Genomic DNA, 26,097 nt, shown 5'->3' with positions numbered 1-26,097 from the left:
CTCGCTTAATCATATTAACAAGTGACTAAACTTGACTAAATGACTAAATTATGTGAGTTTTTACTTCTATCTTAGCAAACTGCCCATTCTAAAATCGCGTAAGCTGGTGTAAAGCAGTGAAATGATCTGTCGAGATTTTAGTGGAAATGTTGAGATGGAAATGAGATGTTTTTGAAATAGGGTAGTAGCAAACAGTAACTGGAGCGGGTATTTTTCTAAACTTCCTGTCAAGTTCCACAATCACCAGCAAAAAAATTAGGGTCAGGATGTGGGAAGGGATTACGGTTCTAAGACTGTTCCCTGGAACAAATTCAACCCTTCAGCATCAGCGTGAAAAACAGTTACAGGAGTAGAGAAAACACGGCTTGAGGGCCAACCTAAGAGGCTCAGACACGATCGGGGCTCATTTGAGTTGTTTGTGTAACTGCAGGTTAATATCTTCAATGGCATCTTGACAAATGCTGTGGGCTGAGGGCAGTGTGACGAGGCATTGCATTACTTTCAGGTTTTGTGCGATAGAGAGCCTGAGAACTGTGAAGGTGTCCAGCTTGTAAACAGATACAGTAGTTGCTTTTCAAATGTCAACCGACACCAGACACATTCCTCATATCTGGTAAGCAACACAAAGCAGTGTCTAGCAAGGTATTTCTTCTCCGTTTACCCCCCCACCCCCTTTTTTTTTTCTTTCTAGGACTCTGGAGGATTTCATTTCCAGCAGGTCCTTGGATTTAATTTTTGGTTGTTCGGTGTTCTCATATGTGAAGGGATTAAGCAAGTGGGCTGAGTCCTGACCTTTTCCTCTCAGAATCAGAAGAAAACAGAGGGGAAAAGCTTAACTACAATAGTCGCAGTTGTAAAGGCTTTCCAGTCTGAGGGGGTACAGTCAGTAAAAGTTAAATTAACGTGTAGAAGGATCTTAAAACATCACGTCAAAGTGGTTCACAAGCATTAAAACTACAGGACCATAAGGAGAGGAGGTGACAAGGAGAGATTGGGATGTAATTAAATCTTGATTAGAGATTACCATATCTCTCTCTCTAGCAAGCTTGATTACATAGGGTATTTATTAAGCCTTGAGGGGTAAACAAGAAATTTTCAAAATAGCTCAGGAGTATCAGGGTGGGGGATGAGAACAGTCTTTTTTTTAAGAAGAAGAAGGTAATGAAGGAGAGGTGAGTGGGTTATGAGTTGCAGATGGTCTTGTATTTTTCAGTGATTACAGTGTGGCACAGTCAGAGGTTTCATCCCTGTTGTGGCCACACGCACAAAAATGCTGGGGTGTCAAGGTGTGTACTCAAGTGCAAGTATCAAATACAGCATTCCTTGAAATTCAAAACAAAAACTGCAATGCTTTTATAATCAGTGGGGAGTGAGCCTCTTGTGAGTTGGTATGTGATTGAACGGGGGTGCACCAAACGTGGATGAGAAGAGAAGTTCAAGCTGCTTCGGCACAGTTTGCAAAATATGTGGGTGCCGAGGCAGAAGAAAGAGACTGAGTGAGTGAGTGATTAATTTTTTATTGATCCCTTAAATTATTTCCTTCTAGTGTGAAACAGATCAGTGGGAAGACTGATGTGACAAGGAAAACAGAGGCCCGTTCTAGCACACTGTGTCCTATTTGTGTTGAGTTGAAGAAGTTTGTGAGCAATATCACCTTCATTCTCAATTATTTCAGATTTTGTCCCTGGGAGAATTTCAGCACCTTGTCCAATGACAAGAGTAATACTGCAAAACAGTCTCCGTTAGTAATGCTGCTCCATCAGTAGGAGGAGAAGATTTTTTTTCACTCAAATTCCAGTCTTAAGTGGACAGTATAAATCTTACTGACAGTGGCACTTGGGCATTAAGTTTTCCATTAAATGTTTAAAAGACACTGATGACTTTGACTTTGACATACTACAAACAAGCTTATACTGTAGGCCCGGTCTTGCACAGACCAGGCTTTTAGCAGTGTGAGTGGGAAAATGGCAGATATCTGAAGTCTGCAAGGTTTTACACACACTTAGTCATATTATACAGTTCAGAATAAGTCAGGGTTTGGTGATATTCTGTGAAATGATGCAACTTGTCAACCGTCAGAAATTATGTCATAGCATTGTGGCAATGTTGCAAAACAACTGTTTTATGGCAATATTGGATTTCTGCATCAATGTGATTTGTGATTTGCTGGATTAGACAAAAACAGAAACTCCCATCTGGCTATTTGATCCTTAAAGTTGCTCTATTTCTCAAATGTACTATATCACAAACGGTAACAATATTGTTGTTAAATTAACAGTGGTAACACACAAGTAAAATTAGTCAGAGTTTGCTTACGTGGGTGTTCAAATGTCCGGCTTGATTCTGATATTTGATCATGTCACTGTCTTCTTGGTATAACCTGGTCTCTGTGTTATTTGGTTTGGCAATCATAGTATCAGTGTCAGTGTTAGGGTAGAATCAAAATCACTTTTAAAGGGGACCTATTATGCTCATTCTCCACTAGCGTGGCTTTGCATGATTCACAGTTAAAAAAAAATCCTTATTTATCTTATACTGGCCCTTTATGCAGCCCTTCAGTTCAGCCTCTGTCTCTTAACAGGCAGTCTTAGCTCCTGTCTCTTTAAGGCCCCCCTCTCGATGAGCCCACTCTGTTCTAATTGGTCAGAGTCGTGTTAATTTACTGCCGATGCAAACCCAACATTTCCTGCTTTATTTCTTCAAATTAAAAGCTTTTAAATAACTAAATAGTGGGAGGCTTTTATTATGAAGAATTTACAGGAAATGAACTGTGTTCCTCACTGAATTAGTAGCGGCGCTAAAAACCGGTCGACACAATAAGATATAAAGATATTTGGAGCTATTTGTTCAGTGGATCAGTTTGATGAAGAGCTGCAGATGACCAGCACACCTCTGACAGGTAAACTACTTATTTTACTTTGCAGTGCTGGGTAATGGAGTCATGGCTTGGCATGACTACCCCCAAAACAAGGGAAAAATGCCATAATGTTAGCGGAGCAGTGAACTTGCACGCTGTAAGTGGAGCAGATGACCATATAAAGAAATATGTCAAGAGCTGACATCAGCTTGGACTGAAAGTAGAAAAAAACAGTGGAAACCGAATGTTCAGAGCAGTCTGAAGCCGGTGCTTTTTGCTCACAGGGATTACTTCTACATACGTTTACCTCATTATTTGACACATTGGCCACTTTTCATATGAACATCCAATGTTGTAACATTATACATATGACTGAATATAAGGAAAAGCTTAATAGGTCCATTTTAAATTTATTTTCGTGTTGAGGCTGCTAATAGGCAACATTTAGTAGGTGTTTATTACCTATAAACTACCGTGGATTAGGATCTTGACTGCAATTGTGTTGCTGTCAGGGTGGAAAAGCCTGTAAAACAGTATTTAAAACATTATGGTACACTAAAACACTCCTGAAACAAACCCTATTAAAATAATTTTAGGATGAATTTTTAGGAGAATCAATGTCCCATTCAACCCATTCATTGGTTGGGGAAATTCTGGGATCCCCTAAGCATTCAAATGAGCAATTACATAAAATATAATCACAGGTTAAAGACATGCATTTCTGAAGCTGTGGTTCAAGGTGTAGTCTTTCATCATATCCAATTTGGACGCTACAGAATCAACTCAGTAAACAGAATTTCCCAGCCAGCATTCAAACAGGTGTCTCTGCTGTCACAAGCAAGCTGCAACTGTTACCATACTGTGCTCTGGGTAGTGCGGTATTGTAGCCCCGCTGCCCCAGATTTCACCAGCATCTCCAGGGCAGCTGGAAATCCCAGGTTGGCAGATCAGGGAGTACTGTGGCATTTTTGGCATTCCAGAGGGCAAGGGGAACGAGTTCAGGTCGGATCAGTCTCTAGAGGCTCCACACACTCATTAGCAGACAGACAGCCATGGACTGTTATTTTGTTGGATGATGGTTCATTTTAACATCAATAAATTCATGTATTTATTTTCAGACAGTTTTCCAGCAGGTGCAAATGGAAATAGTGACGGAAAAAGAAAGCAAGCTGATTCTCTCCGACAGCAAGGAGTAGATGGTTGACACGTAGAATCATCCTTTTCACATCTAGAAGCAATGTTTTATGATGAATATAATAACTTTGAGAAACACAAGCATTGACAAACCCACCAGCAGTTTTACGATGGTGTCATTTACTTGTTCGTAATTGAAATATATTAACATATAAGAATATATTAATGTTAAAAAATGCTATATGTGGCACCTTCAGTGTTGCCTTTTCATTCCAGAGAAAACTTGTTTAATGAGACTTTTATAGTTTGATAAGTTAGTATTTGAGCAGCACAACAAATTTTGTATAAGGACCGAAGCCTGCATGCTGGTGTAGGCATAAAAATCGAGTCATACTACATACACTCACACATGATATACTGTACTCTCTGCAAAACATATCCAAGATGTACCCATACATATGCCCTTCTTGCATTATTAATTGTGTCAACGCAAGCAGTTTACACAGCAGTGACTACTGGTTGCTCAGAGCATGATATGACTAGTAAACATCAGAATATTAGTGAGTGGTACCAAGTAAACAACTGATGTTGCATCCTGAACCCCCTGCTGTCAAAACACATTTGTGGGCTGAGATTACACACAATCCTCTGCAAACTATGCAGCCTGACCTGATGTATTGTATTGTATTAGCAAGCTAGATAACAGATGCTAAAACAAGGCTTTGCAAACACGTTACTCATGTCATTATACAGTAGTAGCTTATGTAGTACTATTTAGTTGACAATATAAGCAACTCTGAAAGTAATAACCTTTTTAAAAATGTATTTATGTATTTACTTCTTTATGGTCTTTATGGCTAGTGTACACTGTCAACTAAAAAAATCATTACAAGAAATCTCTTCTAATTTTTATCACTTCAGTGCTGCTAACTTGTGCCGTGCCTCTCAGGCTAAACATCAAAGCAGTGTACTCTTTTTATTTCCCAAGACATAGTATAATAGCAGCTGTTAGTATCTGTGTCTTTCAGCTAAAATTAGCATGTACGTCAAATTACATTATGTTGCCTTGCCGTAGTACCTGCTGAGGTCATTTCATGTGGCCTTCAGGGAACGCGCTTCCGTACAAAGTCTATAGTCTCCTACCTCAGCCTTTCCGTTGATGTTACAAAAACATGTATGTCTGTTGTTACTTTAACCGTGAGTGCCCAAGACAGTTTCCAGCTGAATATGTTTCATTGTTTAGTTGATGAAATATATCCCCCCTGTGTCTGTGGAAAATTCTGTTTGCCACGAACAATTCAGTCAGAAAGCTTTTGGACAATGATTTGCTTTTGATTGTTTTGGCTCCACTTCAGCATATTGAATTTAAAGTGAAACAATGATTATGAGGTTAAAACTAGGGTTTCATATTTTGACAACAAATACATTTTCTCGCTTACTTCCAGTGTCATCTATCTGTGCAGATAGTTTTGGTTTTAAACAATCTAAACTGCTGCCATTGTGTACATTGGAAGTGAAAGAAATTTTGTTGTTGCTACTCAAAACATAAAGAGCATTAGGGGACTATGTGTAAGAACTACAGTTCTTACACTGCTCACTTGACTTGGATGTAAACACCCTTAAATCAAAGCTGAAAGTTGGCACTTTAACCTAATTGTCGGATTTAAAATCTATTGTGCTGAAGTACAAGGCCTCGACAAGAAAAATGGTGTCGGTGTCTTAATAAATTCTGACTGTACTGGAGCAGCTGGTAAACAAGTGCAGAAGTCTTTGTGGGCTTAATCTTTGGCTCAATAATACATTTGCACTGTTGAGGTAATTGTTCCAACACTACAACTTAAATGCAAATGCAGCGTTTAAATGTTTTAAATTATGGTTTGAAAAAACATTGATTCACATTTCTGAAAAGCATCATAGCAGAGTGAAAGGACCTGAATGATATCTTGACACTCACAGTGAAAGAAAGGGTAGTTTGTTTGGCAGGATGTTTAGGATAACGAACTCATGAAGGACCGGTTTAGCTATGTACTCACACATGAGTCAATTTAGACACATATTCAAGCATGAATAGAAATATGGTATGAATAAAACTTTAGCATGTAAGGTCTGGTTTGGTTTTATTCTGTCATCATTAAGCAACATGACATAAAATATACATAGTACAGTAGACTTTTGTTCCTCCAATGTACAGACGAGTCTCTGGCTCTCTCTCTCGCTGTCAGACTGAATCCATCACATATAGAAAGAGAAGCTTGCACGCACACACACACACACATATTTTCATTTTCCTTCAGTCTTTGTCGCTGTGTTGTTTTTCTTTTGTTTGGAAATGTTCAGACCTAATCGTCTATAATGAGTAGGCTACACTCCACTTGAGCTATTCACAGTCCTTTGCATTTGCCAGGACAGGGGGAAATGGGGGTTTGGAGGTGGAGGTTTAGCTTGAACACAGAGAACGAAGTAACATTGAGTGAACATCTCATTTTCATACAGTTTACCCCAGAGACTGCAGTCATCTTCTTCACATTGGATTCAGCAAAGAAAGCATTTGGAAGCAGGCTTGACAAAATAATTGTGTAATTTGTCGAAACATGACAACAACCATCAGTTAAGAGTAGTGCTGGTACTACTGGCACTCACATTATTATATTTTCTCAGAGCTAAATTGGTGCTGCCTCCAGTTATACAATTTTCTTGTAGAGACATATCCCTATGGAAGCTGGGTAAAGGAGGAGAAGTTGACAGTAGTAAAAGTGGTCCTGTCTCCCTGTGGCAATATATCAAAACAGGGAAGGACCTGAAAGGAGGAGATAAGCAAACAGAGAGTCTTAAAGTGGTAATCCTTCATTTTTGTTATTTTGTCTCCATCCTTGGTGCTAAGCTTGCTCACAGTTACACAGTGCATCCAGTACTGTAACATATTTTTTCATGGATTTTCTATTGATACATTTTAAGTTTCTGTCAATGGTAGCTGTTACTGCTCATGCTGTATTCAGCCCTTCTATTATAGGAAAAGATAATATGCCCTTTTCTGCAAAAAAATCCTCAAGCATGTACTTATAACTGCAGTACAATAACATACCAAGTGCAGACGCAGCTAGAGCCAAAAATTAACGGGACTGAAGGAGCATATGGGAAATGCATATAGCACAAGCTACAGATGGAAAGAGTAGTTTTCTAAGACTCACAAACTTGATTAACTGCAAAACGTTTTACCACTGTGGCTGATACTGGGCCCCAGAGGATGAACCGTTAAAAGAGGATGCACGTTGCAGGCAGAAGAAGCATTTATTTAGAAGGGCATGTCCAGATGGATGGTTGAGAAGAGTTAAGATCCTGTGGTCCTTCCAGACAAACCACCTGGACATGTGGGATAGACAAGGAACGGAAAGTCGTGCTGTGATAGACTGAGCGATGTGACAGCAACATTAATAAGAAGGAATATGAGAAGCTGGAGACATACCAGTGAAGGCAAAAGTGATCCCAACGGAAGAGGCAGGCAAGACTGTGGCCATTAATTTCTTAGATTCCAGGGAGCAAGTCATACTAAACCCTACCTGCTTCTGTCAGACGTTCTGAGCTGCACACATTTTTTAAGTGATTAACACTTAGGGCTATGTATATATGTCATAAATGTCAGTAGTCTCTTAACATCCACCCTTTTTTTGGAATTTTCGCCTATTTGGCATACCCAAATGGAAAAGCAGAAAACAGAAGAACTTGTGAGGCTTGGTAACATCTTTTAGTTTCTGGAAATGTGCTTGTTTAGCATGTGGCTAAAACACAACCAAAACTAAATCAGTTCAAATATGGCTCAAAAAAGTGTTTTTGGTCCTTATCTATAATGAATCACATTTGAATAACAATAACTAGGACATGTTTTATGCCAGAACTATGCAAATCACCACATACCTTCTATATCTTGTCAACCACACCTGTATAAAATTTCAGACCTCTAGACCCAACCTTATAAGATCTAGGGAGTTTTTAGTTTGTGGTTTCAGGGTGTCCCTGAACCTCTCCAAAACATCTCCAAGTGGCTAAATTGTGCCAATTACTTTTATTCATTACTGCATGATGCTAAGCTGCTTACAACTAGCTTAAGTGGGTGGCCGGCAACCTGGTCGATGTTAAGAAGTTAAATTTTCAGGCAATATGTTTTAATTCTGACAGTATGCTGTGTATCTTTGCATACACAGTTGGGACTGCAGGCTATTCAGTAAACCACAGGGCAGTCTCTCCTTGAAGACATTCATGCACTCGGCATACACACAAAAAGTGACACAAACTGTTAAAATCCTGACAACTTTCTCAACTCTGCACACCAATCACCACGTGAAGTGGATGTGCTTGACGCATTGATGGTTTTGGAAAGTTACAAAAATTGGTGGACGCAGCCCCCCCTACCCCCCACCCCCACAACTGTGACTTGAGAAAGGTCTGGGAGTATAGGATAACCTGACAATCTGAGATAGACAATCTGACAAGGACTTAATTTGAAGCATACTTATGAGAGTGCTCCTTTGCTTTCTAGATTTGGTGGTGCATTATGGTACTATAGTAATGCTAAGGTGCTTACAGGAAGCCAAACCCAAAATCCTTGGCTTATTAAGGAAAGTAGGCTAATCTGATCTCATTCAACTTTGCCATGGAAAATTTTTGTCTCAATTTTATATATTTTGATGATTAGTGTCTTAGTATAAATGTGTTGGTAAAGTAGGTCATTGTAGACAAACTCATTGAAATTCAGTATAGCATTTAACCTATTTTACTGTTGTGCCTCTGGATATGGGTATCTTCTCTATGCTACTATATACTGTATGCCTTGAGATGTGGTTTAAAATGCCCCTATTCATAGTAGACTAATAAAGTGTTCTTGCTGATGTTGGGTCTTTGCAAAACTTTGAAGATTTTGTAGGGAAAGCTGCAAAATGGTGGGGAACGTCAGCAGAGTTCATGAAGTACATGTTAAATGGGAGAATTCCTTCTCTCTTGTTCTATTTGAATAAATAAACTATAGGAAGGCTGAGGTGTGGTCCCACCCTTAAACTATACACAATTTGCAGTGTAGTGTACACTATGTACTAGCAGATGTATACACCTATAACACACAATGTTTAGGTCAACCGCCACAGCAAAGACTGTTTGTATAGTCCGGTAGAAATCATGTTTCACACTGAACTCAGTGTGTTTGTGTGTACATGTGTGTATGTAAGTAAATTAGTCAGTCCACCTGTTTATCAGTCTCTCTGGTCTCATTCCCGCTGAGTTGTTGGATTAGTGCGACCCACAGCTCAGACTCCATGGTAGATATTAAAGCTACCTTTGCTCCCCAGGAGACTGGGATCCAGCCATTTATTTGTTTGCACTTCAGGGTACGCAGTGTCTCTGTTGGATCACTCTGGCTCGATATGTTTTAACACTGGATGGTTATTACACCACAGGCCAGAACTGTCCACTTTGATCCACTTTTTGATCTGCTTAATCATCAAGAGAAATCTTATACTGTGTCTGATGTGCATGAAGTAAAGATGCAATAAAGACTTGAGTTACATTAAATTACATGTCAAATGGAGGAAAAACTAGGGGCGTGCATTTAAAGGCTCTCAGGTTTTCTTAATCTTCTTCAAATGCGACATTAACGTGACATCAAGGTATTCTCTTTGTCAGAATCATGAAATACCTCCAAGGCAATGTAAGTACAAGATAAACAAGTTTAGCTTTGACTATGGCTTCCTGTGAGATCACCGGTGTGACATGTGCAAACAGCAACAACAACAACAATACATGAGGCCAAATACGATGACTTGTATACAAAGGCTTTGTTGCTGAGAGATTTTTATTTGAATAGAATTTTTCATACAATGATTTTCTGAGTTTTTTCATACCTCTACTATAATACTTTTTTCATGCTTTAAATTTCAAGTGGAGCGGTGTGTACAAGGCAATTGTTGGACTTTAGGCAAGTAATAATAAAGCTGTTTTGAGGCAAATCCTGCAGCTGCATATTATATGGTAAGTGGATTTAAAAAAAACTGTATTGCAACTATTGAAACATTACACCTGAGAAAATGAGTCAGAGTATTGTTTTTAGGGAGGAAAGGGAATCCATTTTTCCTCATTGTGTTCATGTCAGTTGCATTGCACTGTATTGCATCCTGTATGTGTTTTGTTGATTTCCACACAGTGCATTTCGTGTTACACGGACTTTGTCCTTGCAATTTGTACACGCAGGTATAAGATCATCTTTATTTGCTTTAGGTGATAGCTACAACTGAATTCTCTCTCCTCTCTTCCTCTCTAGCCTGGGTCGGGGCTCTGGCCATGGGGATGATCTTCCTCTGTTCACCCGTGGTCAGCATTTTCACAGACCGCTTCGGCTGTAGGAAGACAGCTGTTGGCGGGGCGATTGTGGCGTTCATAGGGCTGCTTAGTACAGCCTTTGCAGAGTGAGTTACATTCACCTAAGACATCAATCGTAAAAGTCACACTGTAAATAAACCAATCAGTCGGATGATCTGGACAATACACAGTTTGTGGTGCCAAATCAGATCCTGATGCATACAACCTACAAGCAACTTATTGGAATACATTTTTCAGTGTTAGGCACTAAACAACAGATAATTAATTCAGTCTCAATCATACCAACATAACAGTCATGCAGTCAGCCAACTTATACTTCATAGCTGTTAAGTAACTACAGTATATGTATGATTTGATTTAATTCAGAATAAATACTTAGATAAATATTTTTTTGTTTGACAGTTACCTTTTTTAGCCATGTTTGCTGCAGGCTAATGTCAGGGATGGCAATGTCAGTCTGTCATTTGGTTGTGCACCACTTTGGTCCAGACTGACCGCTATTGGATGGATTACTATGAAATTTTGTACAGACATTCATACATCCCAGACAATGTCTTTGAATGACTTTGACTACTCTAGAGCCACCATGAGGTTCACTTTTTAGTTATTTATTGAAATATCTGCAGCATGGTCCCCAGAGAATGAACTGTAATAACTTTTGAGCTGTTGACTTTTCATCTTGTTCAAAATTAATCAGCTCAAAATTTAAATTTGCCCAACAACATGGTAAACATTATTCCAGCTAAACATTAACATGCTAGTGTGAACATTGTGAGCTTTTTAGTACGCTAAGGTGAGCATTTAGCTCAAATACAGCCTCACAGAGCTGCTAGCATGGCCGTAGGCTCTTAGTCTTGTTCATTTCTATACTTTAAATCAATTTCTGTGATTCCTTGGCCATGTTGCACTTTCTTGCAATCATAATTTTGATACCATAGAAGCTGCACAGAGCCAGAGGTAACATGAAGGACAATGAGACACAGCGATGCTTGTAGGTTAATTTACATGTTGTCTTGCCTTTAATGACACATCCTTTAGTAATGTTTTATTCTATGAATGTGTAGTCATGAACAAATTTCCACTATGAAGACATATAAATATTTATTGTAAAGAAAATACCAGCAGATATTCAGGAAGAAGCCTAAATCCAGTCCAAACTTGAAGGCACAAACTATAAGAGAATTATAGGTAGAAAAAGAAAGTATTTTGTTATTATTAATTGTCAGTACATAGTGTTAAAGAGTCTATATGCTCTAAAGAAAACATATCATATGCCAGAATCACATGTAATTGTTTTCTTCTCCTCTCTGTGTTTAGCTGAAAGGTTTTAAAAAATCAAAGTATAAATATTCTTTTATTGCTTGTTTGTATTGTCATTGTTGCAATACAAGTGGTTAATTCATTGACTCATTCCATAATGATTTTCTGCTCCTATTGAACAACTTATTTTCATTTCCCTTTCTCTTCCATCCTGTCTTTTATTCCATGTCCTCTTCCTCCTCTTTGTCCTTTTTCATTTTCTCGTCTACCGCAGCTCCCTGGGCCTTCGCTATTTCACATATGGCATACTGTTCGGCTGTGGCTCCTCCTTCGCCTTCCAGCCCTCGCTGGTCATCCTCGGCCACTACTTCCGCCAGCGCCTGGGCCTGGCCAATGGCGTGGTGACGGCCGGTGCCAGCCTCTTCTCCATGGGTCTCCCTGTTTTGCTCAACAAGATGGTGGAGCCTCTGGGCCTCAGCGGGACCTTCCAGATCCTCAGCATCTTCATGCTCGTCCAGGCCCTGCTGGCGCTAACGTTCAAACCTTTACTACCTGCTGGAGGAGGCATGGGACCGCCGGGCATGGGTCCTGGTCCTGCTGAATCCCAAACCCAGCCAGGGGCCACTGCTCAGGGCGGGAGCAGGTGGAGCAAGGACTTGGCTGAGGTCAAGAAGTACTTCAACCTTCAAGTGTTTCACATTGTCACATACCGGGTGTGGGCATTTGGAGTTGCTACAGCTGTACTGGGTTACTTTGTGCCATATGTCCATCTGGTAAGAACATCTCATGGGCATTCTTGTTGTCACATTACAAGTGCTCATTGTGTATTTGTTCTTGATTCAAATTGGGTTATCTCAACTGTACAAGACTGTACAAATGTTTTAAAAGTAGTCACAAAGAGATCAATGTTGCTGTTTCTTGCGTATCTCCTGTGTGAAATCAGTTAGCTATGTCACATTTTGTTTATGTTTGATAGATGTTAATGGAAGATTGTATGTAGATACTAAGCTTTGTGTACTCAGCAGTCTTTCATTTATCTGAGCTGTGCTTAAACATTACCTAATAGGGACTACATACCATAACATTCTTGGGTATTTTTGGAATGTGACTGCTGAAATGTAGGAATCTTGCCCTCTTTATTGATATTATAGGGTTACATAAACAGCATTATGGTGTTGATTAGTGGTAGTTGTGTAACCATGTGTATGTTATAAAAATGATGTCCCTCAGCTGACTTGAAATGGCGAGAGGCAGAGAGGGAGGGAGACTGATGTCATAGCTGCACTGTTGCACCGTGGGCGGTCTGTTGCCATTTGTTTTCTTGTGGGAGAGGGCAGTGGAATGCATGTCAGCAATGTAAACGAGCAGTGAAAGCTGAAGATCTGACTCATTTCTATTAATGTGATAATTAGGTTTGTGAGAATAACTGCTGTGAGTACAATGATTAGAATCCAAATTTCAGGTACGGTGTATTTCCAAAAATACAACCTATGACCAACTTTGGCGTTAAACAGTCAGATGGCGAGATAGTGAAGGATGAGGATAAAGTGTAAAGCTGCAGCGCTGATCTGTGAAGTTGATCCTTCTCTATCCAGATGTCGGATGTTCCAGCTCCGGCCTCCCTCTGTCAGGCCTGTTGTTTCAGGCCCAGACCCAGATGTAAACACAGCCCCGGCCTTTGTATTGGCTGGACCACCTCAGGAAACCTCTCCTGTATGGCCCCTCTGTATCCCCGAACATGCCTATCCTATGGCCATTGATGAATGTAGACCCCTTCAAAGCAGAGCAAATATTTCACAAGGACCAGCATGTTCAGGAAAGACTTCAGAGAGTGGTTTCATGTTTTGGATCTGATTTGGGGGGTCAGGGCTGAGGGGAGTGGGAGGGTCTGACCTATATGCATTGGGTCTTCCTGTCCTGCTGTTCCAAAGGTCTGTAGATGAAGACATTTTGTTATTCTAAGACCTTGACTTTGGGGTTATGGATGGACAATTCCTCCACTCTACCAAATGTACACCCACTTGCTGAGTTCATTCACCTTTTAGGCACAAAAACACACAAAAAAGTTCATCAGCAGGTTGTGTGATATAGTTATGAGCTCATCCATTAATGGTAGCTTCTTTCTTGAGTTTCTCCCATAGCACAAACACACTGACCACCGTACAAACAGCCAACTCTTTTCTTTTTGTGTCTCAGATAAACTTTGTGGAGGAGCGGTTCAAGGGGACCCAGAAGGAATGGGTGCTGCTTGTGTGCATAGGAGCTTCATCTGGAGTGGGGCGCCTCGCTTTCGGCAAGATTGGAGACCTCATTCCTGGTCTTAAAAAAATCTACATGCAGGTGAGGAAACGTGTGAGGGTAGAGAATTTGGGCCGTCCACTTCTTTAATGTTTTGCACGTTTCTGTGTCAGCTCATGCAGTTAAAAGTAATACGTGGGGCTGGAGCATCGACTTGAGACTGAAAACAGCACAGCTAAATCTCTAATATTACCTCCAGTGTCACTTTTTAGCCTGTTAGTAATGTGTTTTCCATAGGTTGACTGCTTTGGGGTGGCAGCAGCGGCGGCCTAGGGGGGGATGTGCTTAGCAAAACCCAAAATGCTATTGATTTCTGAATGAATGGATATTTAGGGTTATTTTTGGCATTAAAAGATTTTTTCAGACCTGTACAGTTATAGGGGAAACACTGGTAATCAATTTACAATATGACAGTGAATTTTATCTTTGTTTTCTCATTTCTAATTTGTGAACCTCATTTTTTAAAACATCTCTAAAAGCTTGAAAAATGGGTAATTTGTCATGTAGTCTTGCAAAAGCAATAGAACAGTGTGTTTAATAGAGAAAATATTCCAAATAAAAATTCCATACAGCAACTTTAACCAAAAGAAAACCTCATATATGGCTGGACCATGTATGTTCAATGTGTGAAATTGTGGCCAGTTTGTTACAGGGATAGTCAGTGGTAGTGTCTATAATGTGAATTCCTGGATATTAAATGTTCATCTGCAATTTTCTGTAGTGGTCCCAGTAATATTTGCTGTTAAAGTGTACTGAAGTAGCATGTCACACGACATGGTTAAGCTATGTTTTAGTAAAAAAAAAAGTTATGAATGCAGTTGCAAGAACAATACTTTCCACTCATATCTTAAGATGTTTGATTGGAAAGAGAACTTATTTTAATTGTAATAATTCTAACTATCCTAATTATCTGTTCACTCACCCAGCTATTTCATCTGTTTCTATCTGTGGATGTCTTGTTTTTCTATGACTCACCCTGTATTGAGTGTTTTTGTTTTTGAGTGGTTGTTATTTGGTCCCTCATGCCTCTTGGCGCATGGAGAGCTGTTTTCTCTCCTACTCTGCTCTATGCTGGACTGTTACAGTGCATAACCAGATGTTTAATTTGAAAGAGAACTCATAATGAAGCAAATGACACTCAGTAATAGTAAATGATAGAGTTTATTATTTATTCAGTATATTATACAGTTTATACACGGTGAAAGGTATGAACATGACATACAGTACAGTATGTAAAGTTGAAAGTATTCTGTTTTTTTATTGGGGCATGCGTATTAAAAGAGTACATGATATAATTGGTGTGTAGCAATATATTAATATGTAGTAGGATGATTAGAAATGATGTAGAGGAGAGAGAGAGATTAAAGATGATGTAGTTGGGTTGTTAAGAAAGGGGTGAAGATCATGTAGAACAAGAAGTTGAGTGTAATTCTTTTCTATATGTTGATGAGTTTAGGTTGTATTACTTTATGTAATTCTTTAAGAGGTCCCCGTAGTATGATAATCCACTTATGAGCTATAAAGAAGGAAGAAAAGAAAGCAAAGTCCAACAAAAAAACCTATAAAGAAGAAACAAGTGTTACATCACAGTAGACAGAAGTTTGTGCACTCAGAATGTGAAGGTATATACGTTTATCACACATTAAATTAGGAAGCCTACCTGGGGCTAGCTATACAAGGCAGCTTGTAGAGGAGATGTAAAATCTTTTGCGGCCATCTCAATGGAGCGAAGTTGTTGCTTGGAGCAAGTAGGCAAACATCAGAAGTGAGACGAGGGTCATCAACATGGTATACTTCCCTTCGCAAAGCATCAGCATCTCCTCCAGGTGTACACATGAAGCTGAACCAGCCCTCTGGTGTGGCACCATAGCCGTCCATAAAGGATCTCAAATGTGAGTCACCAATGACAAGAACAAACTGGAATAGAAGATAATATGTTGTTCATCAACGCCTAAAAATATTAAAATACTCATGTGTTTTTCAAGCTAACAAACTGGACAAATAAGTAATCAGAGCATCTTTACAAAATAATCTTACCTCTTTTTCATTGGATCGATTTTTGCCTGGGTAAAAAGTCTTGTGCACATAACCACTGATCTTAGACAAAGGCCACTGCAAGACCTAGTGGTGCAACCCCATACACTGCTGTGAAAACAAAAAGGGCCATTACACATCAGGAAAGAATTTCATTAAACATAGTACACATGGCAGCTAGTAACCGTCAGCGCAGATTTTGCAGCACTTACTAACTCTTTCTATTCCATTGTATCTGCCTATTCAATGATCAACATATGTGGCTGTAGTTGTTGCAAGAGATATGTAAATATTGAGCAATCACAAGTCATGCTACTGACTGACAAACTTCTAAAATTGTGTTATTTTCTGCTCTAAGTTTGAGTGTGTGTGTGTGTGTGTGTGTGTGTATGTGTGTGTGTGTGTTAAATGTCTCAGCCAAATTGTATTTTGTCATAAAATACAAGTCCCACAAGATGGCGGTAGCTACATTTAAAGTAGCGTATGGAAACCGTGAAAGCCACAGATTTTTACACACAATCCTGCAGGTGTAACAAAAAAAAAACAGAACAAACGAGAGCGGATCAGAAAACAAGGAGGCTTCATACGAAAATATGACTAAATATAATTATCAAACAGAGAGAATTACAAATAATGGCCTGTCTCTAATATAACCCCGCTTCAATAAAGGCCTGGAAGTTACGATAGTTAATCTCCAACATGTCGACTAGTTTGGCCGAAAATGCGGCCACATTGTTCACACAAGCTAAAGCACGGTCAGTGTTGCCAAAATCATACAAGTTAAAGCATGGTCCACGTCGCCGAAATCATACAAGTTAAAACATGGTCAGTGTTGCTGAAATCATACAAGCTAAAGCACGGTCAGTATCACCGAAATTCCTGAAGTTTTGGGAACAAAATGCAGCCACATTGTTCATACAAGCTAAAGCACAGTCATGTAACTGCAATTTCTGGTAAATGTCTAACATACTAATGAAGCATTTTAATTACCTTGGAGAGATGAACAAAATGGTCTGGATAGACAAAATGGTCATGAATTCAGAGGTCTTTAGTCTTCAGGTGGTAGTATCCAAGAGCAGCAAAATATTCCGTTCTCAGTTATGATAAATTTGGAATAAGCTGCTGTCAATGAGTAGGACTCCCGTAAAAGCCCCCTGAGGACGTAATAGAAAACTATTTGTACTGATTAATTTGAAAGTGCAACGGCCAATGGGGAAACTCCAACACTCAGCCGACCAATGGTGTAACTTCATCAGTCAGTCAGTCAGTCACGGACACTCGTGTTTGTAGGGCTGGCCCTGCTGTTGCAGTCAAGCCAAAAAGAAGACACGGGGTTAAATATTAACATTTGTGTTTTGAGGCATTTTTTTTTGTACTGTTAATATGCACTTTGCCTTTGTTTTACCCACCCCTCTGGCACACACACACACACACACAGACACACACAGACACACACACACACTGAACCAAAGTGTATTTAATATTTTTCTAGTCAATGGGTTATTTAGTGTGAGTGTTGAACATTACATCTTCCTATTTAGAATTGGAGTTGCTTAAATCTTGTTAGTTGTTATTAGGCTGCAGATAAACATAACTCAGATCCTAATTTGCACCCACTTACAGTACCAGAATGAAAAGGCGCTTTTGTGTTGCCAGAAGAATTACCCGGCTGGATAGCGGTAGGGATGATTCAGTTCAGAGCTGTTTGAGAGGTGAATACAAACAGGCTTTGTCATTTCTTGCTGGTGTACATGTTGTTCCTGCTGAATACAAACACCACAAACACTGATTTTACTCTTCATGTTAATTACTAAAATAATTTTGTTACATGCATCTTTGAAATTTTCAAATCTGTATATATACATTTGCAATTTGCAATGCACTGTTGGCCACTTAGATTGTGCAAAATAATGTTTTCTATCGACAAAGAGAATGTGTTTACAGCGTGCTGCTCGATATTTTCGATGAAAAGGCTTTTTCTTTCTTATATCCAGAGTTTAACACTCCGTTTGTTTCTTGTACAATGTGGTAATTGTGAAGGGAATTACAGTAACACCTTTTAGCTCATTGTTATGGCAAAGAACCTACCTTCTCACGAACTCTGAGCTCAGTGTAATACGGCCCTCTGCAGCAACTAAGAATAACTTGAAGCACAGATCTAACAACTATACAACAGATGATGAGATTGAGATATAGTGGTGGTAATACCAGCCTCCTCCATACTAGCAACTCAAGCTAATCATGCCCACAAGGATCAAAACCAGTGTTTTACATTGTTACATTTTTGGCTGGACTGCAGTGGACCAGCCCTGTAAACACGAAAGTCTGTCCCTGACCGACTGACTGATTGATTGATGAAGTTACACAATTGGTTGGCCAAATGCCACCATTTGGACCATACACGGTCCAGCCATGTAATGGGTTTTGACCCAGTCTTGTTTACACATTTAAAGGAAAATGGCAGCTCCTGTATTTGAAAAAAGATCAGCATGGTTGATATTCCACATCAGTTTCTTGGCAACAAATTATTTTCAGCCCTTTTTCTTCTATCAGATCAACTTCTGTGTAGCTGCCTCGTCATAGGTGAATCAGTTTGTCTTAATCAGATTTTCTTTCTACTCAAATACTTTATGTAGGTTTTTATGAAGTCCCCAGAGTACCTGGAGGGTACACTCGGTAACAAAATGATCACAATGAGACAAAAAGTCTGGAGGCCAGTTCTCCATACACGAGCAGCCAGCAGATGTAATGCAGGAATAAAAAAAGGAGCCAACTAAAAGCAGGCTGTATGTTCTCCCATCATTTACTGCCATCAGTGCTTCTGTTGGTATTAAAGAAATAAAACACAGGCAGCAGGCAAACACATACACCTGCATAAGAACAGGGGAGATGAGGGAAGAGATGACAGAAGAGAAAAAGAGAGGAGTTTGTACAATAAATAATGGATAAAGACAACAAAGAGTTTAAAAGCATGTTAATACAGTGTGTTCCTCTTGTCTCTTTTAGGTGGTGTCCTTCATGGCTCTGGGCCTGATGTCCATAATGATTCCTCAGTGTTCGGTGTTCGAGGGGCTGGTCGTTGTGTGTGTGTTCCTGGGGCTCTGTGACGGATGCTTCCTTACCATGATGGCTCCCATAGCGTTCGAGCTGGTGGGGCCCATGCAGGCCTCGCAGGCCATAGGCTACCTTCTAGGCCTCATGGCTTTTCCCATGACAGCGGGTCCACCAATCGCTGGTGAGAAAATCCTTGCCTCCCTCTTTTTGTCCTTTTTTTTGGTCAGTTTTTTCCCCCTAAACACAACACATCACTGACTTGTACAGAGCGATCCTGCACTGACTTTGGGATGTTGGCAGCAACAGCGCGCAACAAGCTGATTTATATTAGCAAAGTAAAACAGTCAAACAACGATAGAAAGAATGTAGAAAGTAAAGGTAAGACAAATGCGTGGCTGGACAGATTGTACTTTGGATTTTATTTAGAGAGGTATGGGCTTGCAGCCAACTGCAAGCTGTCTCCAGGGATTTGTCTTCAGGAAAAAAGAGAGCATACAGGGCCAGATCTCAGTACTTAACTCCCTCCACGTCTCCCCTGCCTCCTACCTCTCTCGTCCGTCGTTCTTCTCTCCAGCTGCCTCCCTATGTTATTAATCTTTACAATAATAACAGGAGTGTATATAAGACTGAGGGCAGAACATTAATTTGATGACTCAGGCTTCCTCATGCTCTCTCTTGCCAACCTCTTTAAGCCCTCACACATACCTGGACTGCTTTAACTACCAACACTCTACCCTCCCTTTGTGGCCTCAGCTCAGCAAAATAGAGCTTTCAGAGATTCTGAAGGTGAATATCAATTATTTGACATATTTGTTCAAACTCTGATTCACAAATTCAAGCTGCTGAATTAATCAAAGCAGACTCTCATTTTATTAAAACGATTTCTTCTTTAGATAACATCTTGGGAGAATGCAATATACTGACATTTATTAATGACTTATGCCCACACAGGAATGTCCCTGGGGATATAAGATTCACATTTTCTTTCTAGCTTTTCTTCTCTTTATCTGACTTATATTTTTTATATTTTATCTGACAATATTTTTTGGATGAAATGTGACTTATTTTAGGAGGCAAAAACATTGCTTCTCACATTTTTTAAAGTATAGTTTCACATATAACTAGTTAGTTGATTTTGCCTCTTTTTAGAGGAAAAAAACCCACTTTGTTCCCTCCCCTGTTGTTCCCAACAGATCCCGCTCATTTTATTCCTGGAAGGGATTTATAGTATCTAGAACATGTGGGATGCCACTTTAGGAGGCTAACTAACCAAAGGATTGCACTATTTGTGTTGGCACACAATGGCCTGCATTCAGACATAAAGTACAGTATAGCGCCATATGGTTTCAATTTTCTTTTTGAGTCACTACAGATGCAGATGTTCTCGCCTGTAGTCAAAGGCTCCTCAAAGTCTGAATGAGATTATCACTGTACCAACATATGTTGTCCTGTACAGTCTGTACAGTTCAAGAGCAAGAATGCATACATAACAGGCAACAATGTAAGTGTGCACCCCTTTCACTGCTGCTCACACACTCAGCGGTAGATTAAACATATGGTGCAGTGTCTTAAACCTGTTGACCCTGCTTTGTCACTGTAGGTACTTATTGTCTGCTTTACTTCATGTATGAAGAGAAATATTGAATGTGAATATGTTAAAGACAGGGTGAACGAGTATGGGAACAAGTATGGACCCAGATCTATCTCATCTGACAGTTTGAAAATGTACAACCAATTTATTATAGCCATATGTATTAATAGGTTATAATAAAACCTATCATACTTTCATGAGAAAACCATTTGAGAATAATTAAAATGAAAGGCATTTTTCTAAAGATGTCAAATGTCTTTGAAAAATATACAACAGGCTTTGCCAAAATTTGCCAACCAAATCTAAGGAAATTTCACAATATTCAGAGTTGAAAATGTCATGTTTTACTTATACACTCTGGAGTACACTTCGAAATCACTGCAGCAAGGTGAGACGTTAAGCCACAAGAGGTCAGCAAAAACGAGATTTCCAGGTGGTGTTACATTTAGAGCTGCAACAATTAGTGAATTAATCAATTAGTCGATCATCAGAAAATTAATCTCAACTGCTTTGATAACCAAATAACTATTTTCATAATTTTTTAAGCAAAAATGCCAAACATTTGCTGCTTCTCAATTGTGAGGATTTTGTTTCTTTCTCCTCTGTGATGGGAAACTGCATGTCTTTGGGTTTTGGTTTTTGATGCCTTCAAAATGAGACATTTGAAGGCATCAACTGGGCATTTTTCACTATTTTCTGACATTTTATAGACAAAACAACTAAATTGATCAATCAATAAAAACAAAATTCAGCAGATTAATCAATAAAGAAAATAGTTGCATTGCTCTTTTAGAGGAATAGTTCAACATTTTGGGAAGTATGCTTATTTGCTTTCTTTCCAAGAGTAAAATGAGAATATTGATACCCCTCTCATGCCTGTGCATTAAGTAGAGAGCTGGAGTCAGGATGTGATTAGCCTAGCTTAGCTGAAAGACTGAAAGCAGGGGGAAACAGCTAGCCTGGCTGTCTTTGAAGTTAAAAAATATGCCTACTAGCACATGTAAAGCTGACTAATTAAAATGTTGTATATTGGTTTTTGTTTTTTTTCTGAAAACGAAAGTTTGAGGTTACAGGGGGAGTTGGGTGCTGGAACTGTTTGGCTAACAGCACAGACGCCAGTTTTGTTGTCAGTTTACACCTCAGTTTTTGTACATTATTTTAGTGAGCTTTAGAGATGGTGGTTGGCATTGTTTTGATTTTTATAGAGAGCCAAGCTAGTTGTTTTCCCCCTGGTTCCAGTCTTCAAGCTAAGCTAAGCTAATCGCCTCCTGGCTGCAACTCTGTACTTAACACACAGACATGAGATCAGTCTGCTCATCTAGCTTTGGTGGAAAAAAATGTACCTTCTGAAATGTTGAACTGTTTTTATGAAAAGATCTATCTAAAGATCTATCTTAAGTAGACATTGTGCTTCCTTGATTAAAGACAGGATAACATGAACTGTGTCCCCCTGCCTCTACTGCTCAGGTCTCCTACGTGATTACTTTGGAAACTACACGGTGGCCTTCTCTCTGGCTGGGGTGCCTCCTATGGTGGGGGGCGTGGTGCTGTTCTTTGTGCCCCTGATACACCGCAGGCTCCAGCGAGGCCAGGCGGTGTCATCACCGGAAGAGACGTCCACGACTGCCCACATGTTGCCCACCGGCCATCCAGCGGGGGAGCCCAAGAGCTGCTCCAATGGAGACATCCTGCCTGGCTATACTGACGTAGAGACACACATCTGAGTCGCAGCGTACAAAGGTAACATACGTGTATACACGTCATATATCTTCACCTGGAAAAACATATTTCTCCTTCTTATATTTTACTTTCCATTTGTTGTTTTTTTCCAGGGATTCAGCCCACCAGCACCTTTTCTCATCCTTAGATTGCCCTCCAATCATGGACCGATCCTGTTGGCTGATCTTTAACCTCTCACCCTCCTGGACCCTCAAATGTCTGTTTGTTATTTTGATGTGGAGCAAAATTGAAAAGGGCGCTCTGGCTGGAAGCCACAGAGAGGAAGACAAGAAGTCACACAGTGTAAGATGATGGAAATGATTGAGGAGGATAAGCACAACACAGTCTCAACTGGGATCGTTTAATCAGAGGGGACTCTGTAGTAACACATACCTCCAAGAGGAAAGAAATGAAGAAAATTTTAACCGACAGTGGTAGTTTATGATTTCACAGTGTTTATCTTGCTACCTTAGCTTTCTGAAGCTGTAAAATATTACTATGCTTTGTTTTTAGATTCCATATAAGACAATGTTAAGATAAAGAGGCATATAAAATAAGAATTAGTGAAGGGATGCATTCACACATACACTGCTTTGTTCTACTCTACTCTAATCTACTGCCCGCATTTTCCGCCACGACAGCTACAAGAGACACATCTGTTGCAAATGTTACGGGAGGTAACGGACGATTCTCCTCAGAGATCAACCACCAGACACAATCACCTCAACTCAACCGCACACTGTGCCACACTGTACTCACAGCCAGGGTTCAAAACCCTTAGCGACATAGTTTCAGCTACTCAACCAGCCTGCCTGCATTAGAGACAGATGTGTGATTGTGGCAGCTGTTGATGACTCTGTACCAGGAAATCCGATTCACACGTCTTTCACCCTAGAGTGTTTGATTTTTAAAAAAAATGGTTTTCAGTGATTTTGCAGCTTGTTGCAGGTTAATTTATGCAGTCAACGTTAGTAGAGATGAGTCATGAGGGCATTGTGATTCGTGTGAATTAATGAAACTTTACAGTTGTTACAAGGTCTTCTCACGAGCCTTAAATTTCAGCTTCTTTTTTCTCCGTGTCAAACTGTTCTTGTTATGGCTTTGAAAACACAACTAGCTTTTGTGTAGTGTACATACTGTATACTCGTTCAAGTGGAAAGAGTTGGAATCATGCAACAAAAGATCGGCTGCTGGTAGCGTATATTTTCTTCATGCTCTGAGAAGGCATTTTTTTTATTGTTTTATTTGGACCTTTTTCCTTTGTGTGAATGTGTGTGTGTGTGTGTGTATGTGTGTGTGCATGTGGCACCTTTTCATCCACATTTCTGATAGTAGAGGCATTATATAACATGAAACTACTACGTTACAACCTGTTGATGCTGTTGAAACTGCCGAATCTCACAGATAATCCAGTCCAGGCTGATGATTTGCTGCTTTAGGTCAGTGAGGGCATCACAATCAAAACTTCACGGCCTTGTTGAGATATTCCCTCAAGAAGGCAGTTCGCAGTTACTGTTATGTTTCATAAACGTTTGGACCACTTACCTCTGCACTCTTAGATTACAAGTTCTCTTGAACAATCGACTTTAATGAACAGATGTGAAAGTAGAGTTGCAATAATTGACAGTTTGTTTGAGTTACACTCTGTAATTATTATATGCATAACTGGAGAGCAGAGAGGGTATTGGGACACAGTAAAGGAAGGAAATGCCCTTGCACCACAATTAACTCACAATGTGTCCAGGTGGTATTCTTCTCTGTAAGTTTCCTTCTTGGCTTTCACTGCTGTTATTCAGTCAGCTTCTGTGTTGCAACACTTTAGGGCCTAAAAGTTATACAAACCTCACTGCTGAGGGTAGTTTTTGAGGGCATAATGCCATAGGACAAACAATAGGAAACATACACCTACAGTATACCTCATTAATCAAACAATTCTCAGCAATCCAGTTGAACACGTTGACATTCTTCATAAACTTTATATTCCCACTGCTCTGTGTATTGATTTGTTAATGCAGTTGGAATCAGGTCTCAGAGCCTCGAAGCTGCCAAACGCCTGTTTTCAATCCACCTCGCTTCCTCTAAACCCTTGTTTAGTGGCTGTTTAGGTTCCACGAAAGGGTGGAAATGTCAAACGTCCATACATTCATCATATAGCAGTTGGTATATAATCAGTTGGTATATAATCAGTTTATAGATTTATCCTTCCTTCTTATTTTGCTTTTATGTCCGTTTGCTCCGTTGTTCTTGATCCTCACCATTCCTGCTCTCTGTCACCTTTTCTGACATATTTACTAGTTATCAACAATTTCTCTTTATCATTGAAGACATGCAGTTATATAAATGTCTCATATCCATAACTAAACAACGATAAGCATCGGAGACCCATACAAGATTTAAAATGTGTAAAGCATGTTTGAAAGCAAAAACATAGGCCTCTAGTTTGACTGAGGTAGTGTTAAATTTTATGGGAAAGTTATAGTAAAAAATATGATTTTATATATATATATATATATATATATATATACACACACACACACACACACACACACACACACACACACACACACACATATATATATATATATATATATATATATATATATATATATATATATATATATATATATATATATATATATATACACATATACATATATATATACATATAAAGAAAAAAGGTAGGGGCAGTTAAAAAGTATGGGCTGCGTGAGCTGTTCGTGTACCAGGAATATAAGCTAGTGATATCATGAATCTTCATCACAGTAAATCATAACGTGTATTTTTGAGAATCCATCCACCTATAAACTAAACAAAATCACATTGACCAGAACATACAGCTCCTGCACAGTAACCTCTTCATTTGCAGTATTTTCTCTTTTATTTTGCTTCCTTTAACCGAATCTTCTCCTGCGTAATTATCAACTGTGAAATGTGTTGCAGCTTATAGTGTATCTCTGTGTTATGAACGCTGCAGGAGACAGCAGCCAACAGCAGAACTGCATGAAAAATGTAATTTTACTCACCATAAGCACTGGACTGCATCCACTAACAATGTAAAGAAAAGGCCGGGTGTTATTGACTGATTGCACCAGTTTACTGCTGTCAAACTTGAGGCCTGTGTCACTTAAAGTCCCAGAATCTCGCAAATGAAAGAGTGAATGAAAACTACTACAATAATAACAAAGTAATGGCTACCAGAGGACTTACCCTCTGGCAGCCACATTGGAGGACCCCAGCCTTTTGGTTAACAGCGGCTATAAAAGGCTGATTGTGTTTCTATGCACAAGACGAATGCGTCTCAACATTTTAATGGAATTGTGAAAAAAATGTTGACTGTGAATTTTTTTTTTCCTTTTTTTTTGTGTTGAATGTGTTGTCACCTTGTTACAGTAGCTAGCAGCTTTCCGTCACTTTTGTTTGTCTTTTTAATGAAGAGACTAGGACTAAAAGTCAAGACATTTGAGTGACAGCAGCAGTAACCTCAATCTGAAAACAAATCTGCCTTATCAGACCAGTCTGAACAGCATTACTGAATTTGCCCAACTGCGATCCAGTCCTCCACTGGACCGCCGCGACGGCATCTGAGTTCGTCGCTAGATTTGACACACAACTGCAAAACCTGTAGTGTGAATTTTTTCAGATCTTAACGCGAGTTTTATTCATGATTTTCCATTTTTTTAACTGTTGTTTTCAATGTAGGTGATTTTCAGTCATAGATCAATATGAACCACCTCCTCACGTGATTTCACCTGAGTCAGCTTCACCGATTTCACCCACCCATTTTCTG

General features: G+C 39.5%; 1 protein-coding gene across 2 annotated transcripts in view; it reads left to right on the top strand.

Annotated features, from left to right (window-relative positions):
• Positions 1 to 24,718, top strand: part of slc16a2 (solute carrier family 16 member 2) — a 28,208-nt gene extending 3,490 nt beyond the window's left edge. The window contains exons 2-8 of one of the 2 annotated variants that reach the window (XR_006405442.1): positions 10,296 to 10,440; positions 11,889 to 12,387; positions 13,811 to 13,954; positions 18,953 to 19,181; positions 22,059 to 22,331; positions 22,424 to 22,613; positions 22,952 to 24,718. Coding sequence is in view for 1 of the 2 variants with exons in the window: in XM_044364149.1 (XP_044220084.1) it covers positions 10,296 to 10,440; positions 11,889 to 12,387; positions 13,811 to 13,954; positions 18,953 to 19,181; positions 22,059 to 22,315 (1,274 nt within the window). In the remaining variant the exon portion in view is untranslated. Of the gene's footprint in view, positions 1 to 10,295; positions 10,441 to 11,888; positions 12,388 to 13,810; positions 13,955 to 18,952; positions 19,182 to 22,058; positions 22,332 to 22,423 lie in introns of both variants that reach the window. The other variant, XM_044364149.1, reaches the window with a different exon arrangement.
• Positions 24,719 to 26,097: the final 1,379 nt, after the last annotated feature.

Source organism: Thunnus albacares, chromosome 10 (genome assembly GCF_914725855.1).
Source record: "Thunnus albacares chromosome 10, fThuAlb1.1, whole genome shotgun sequence".
In the NCBI taxonomy this organism is placed as follows: Eukaryota; Metazoa; Chordata; class Actinopteri; order Scombriformes; family Scombridae; genus Thunnus; species Thunnus albacares.
Note: the sequence above shows the minus strand (reverse complement) of the source record. Positions and strands in the feature narration are given on the sequence as shown.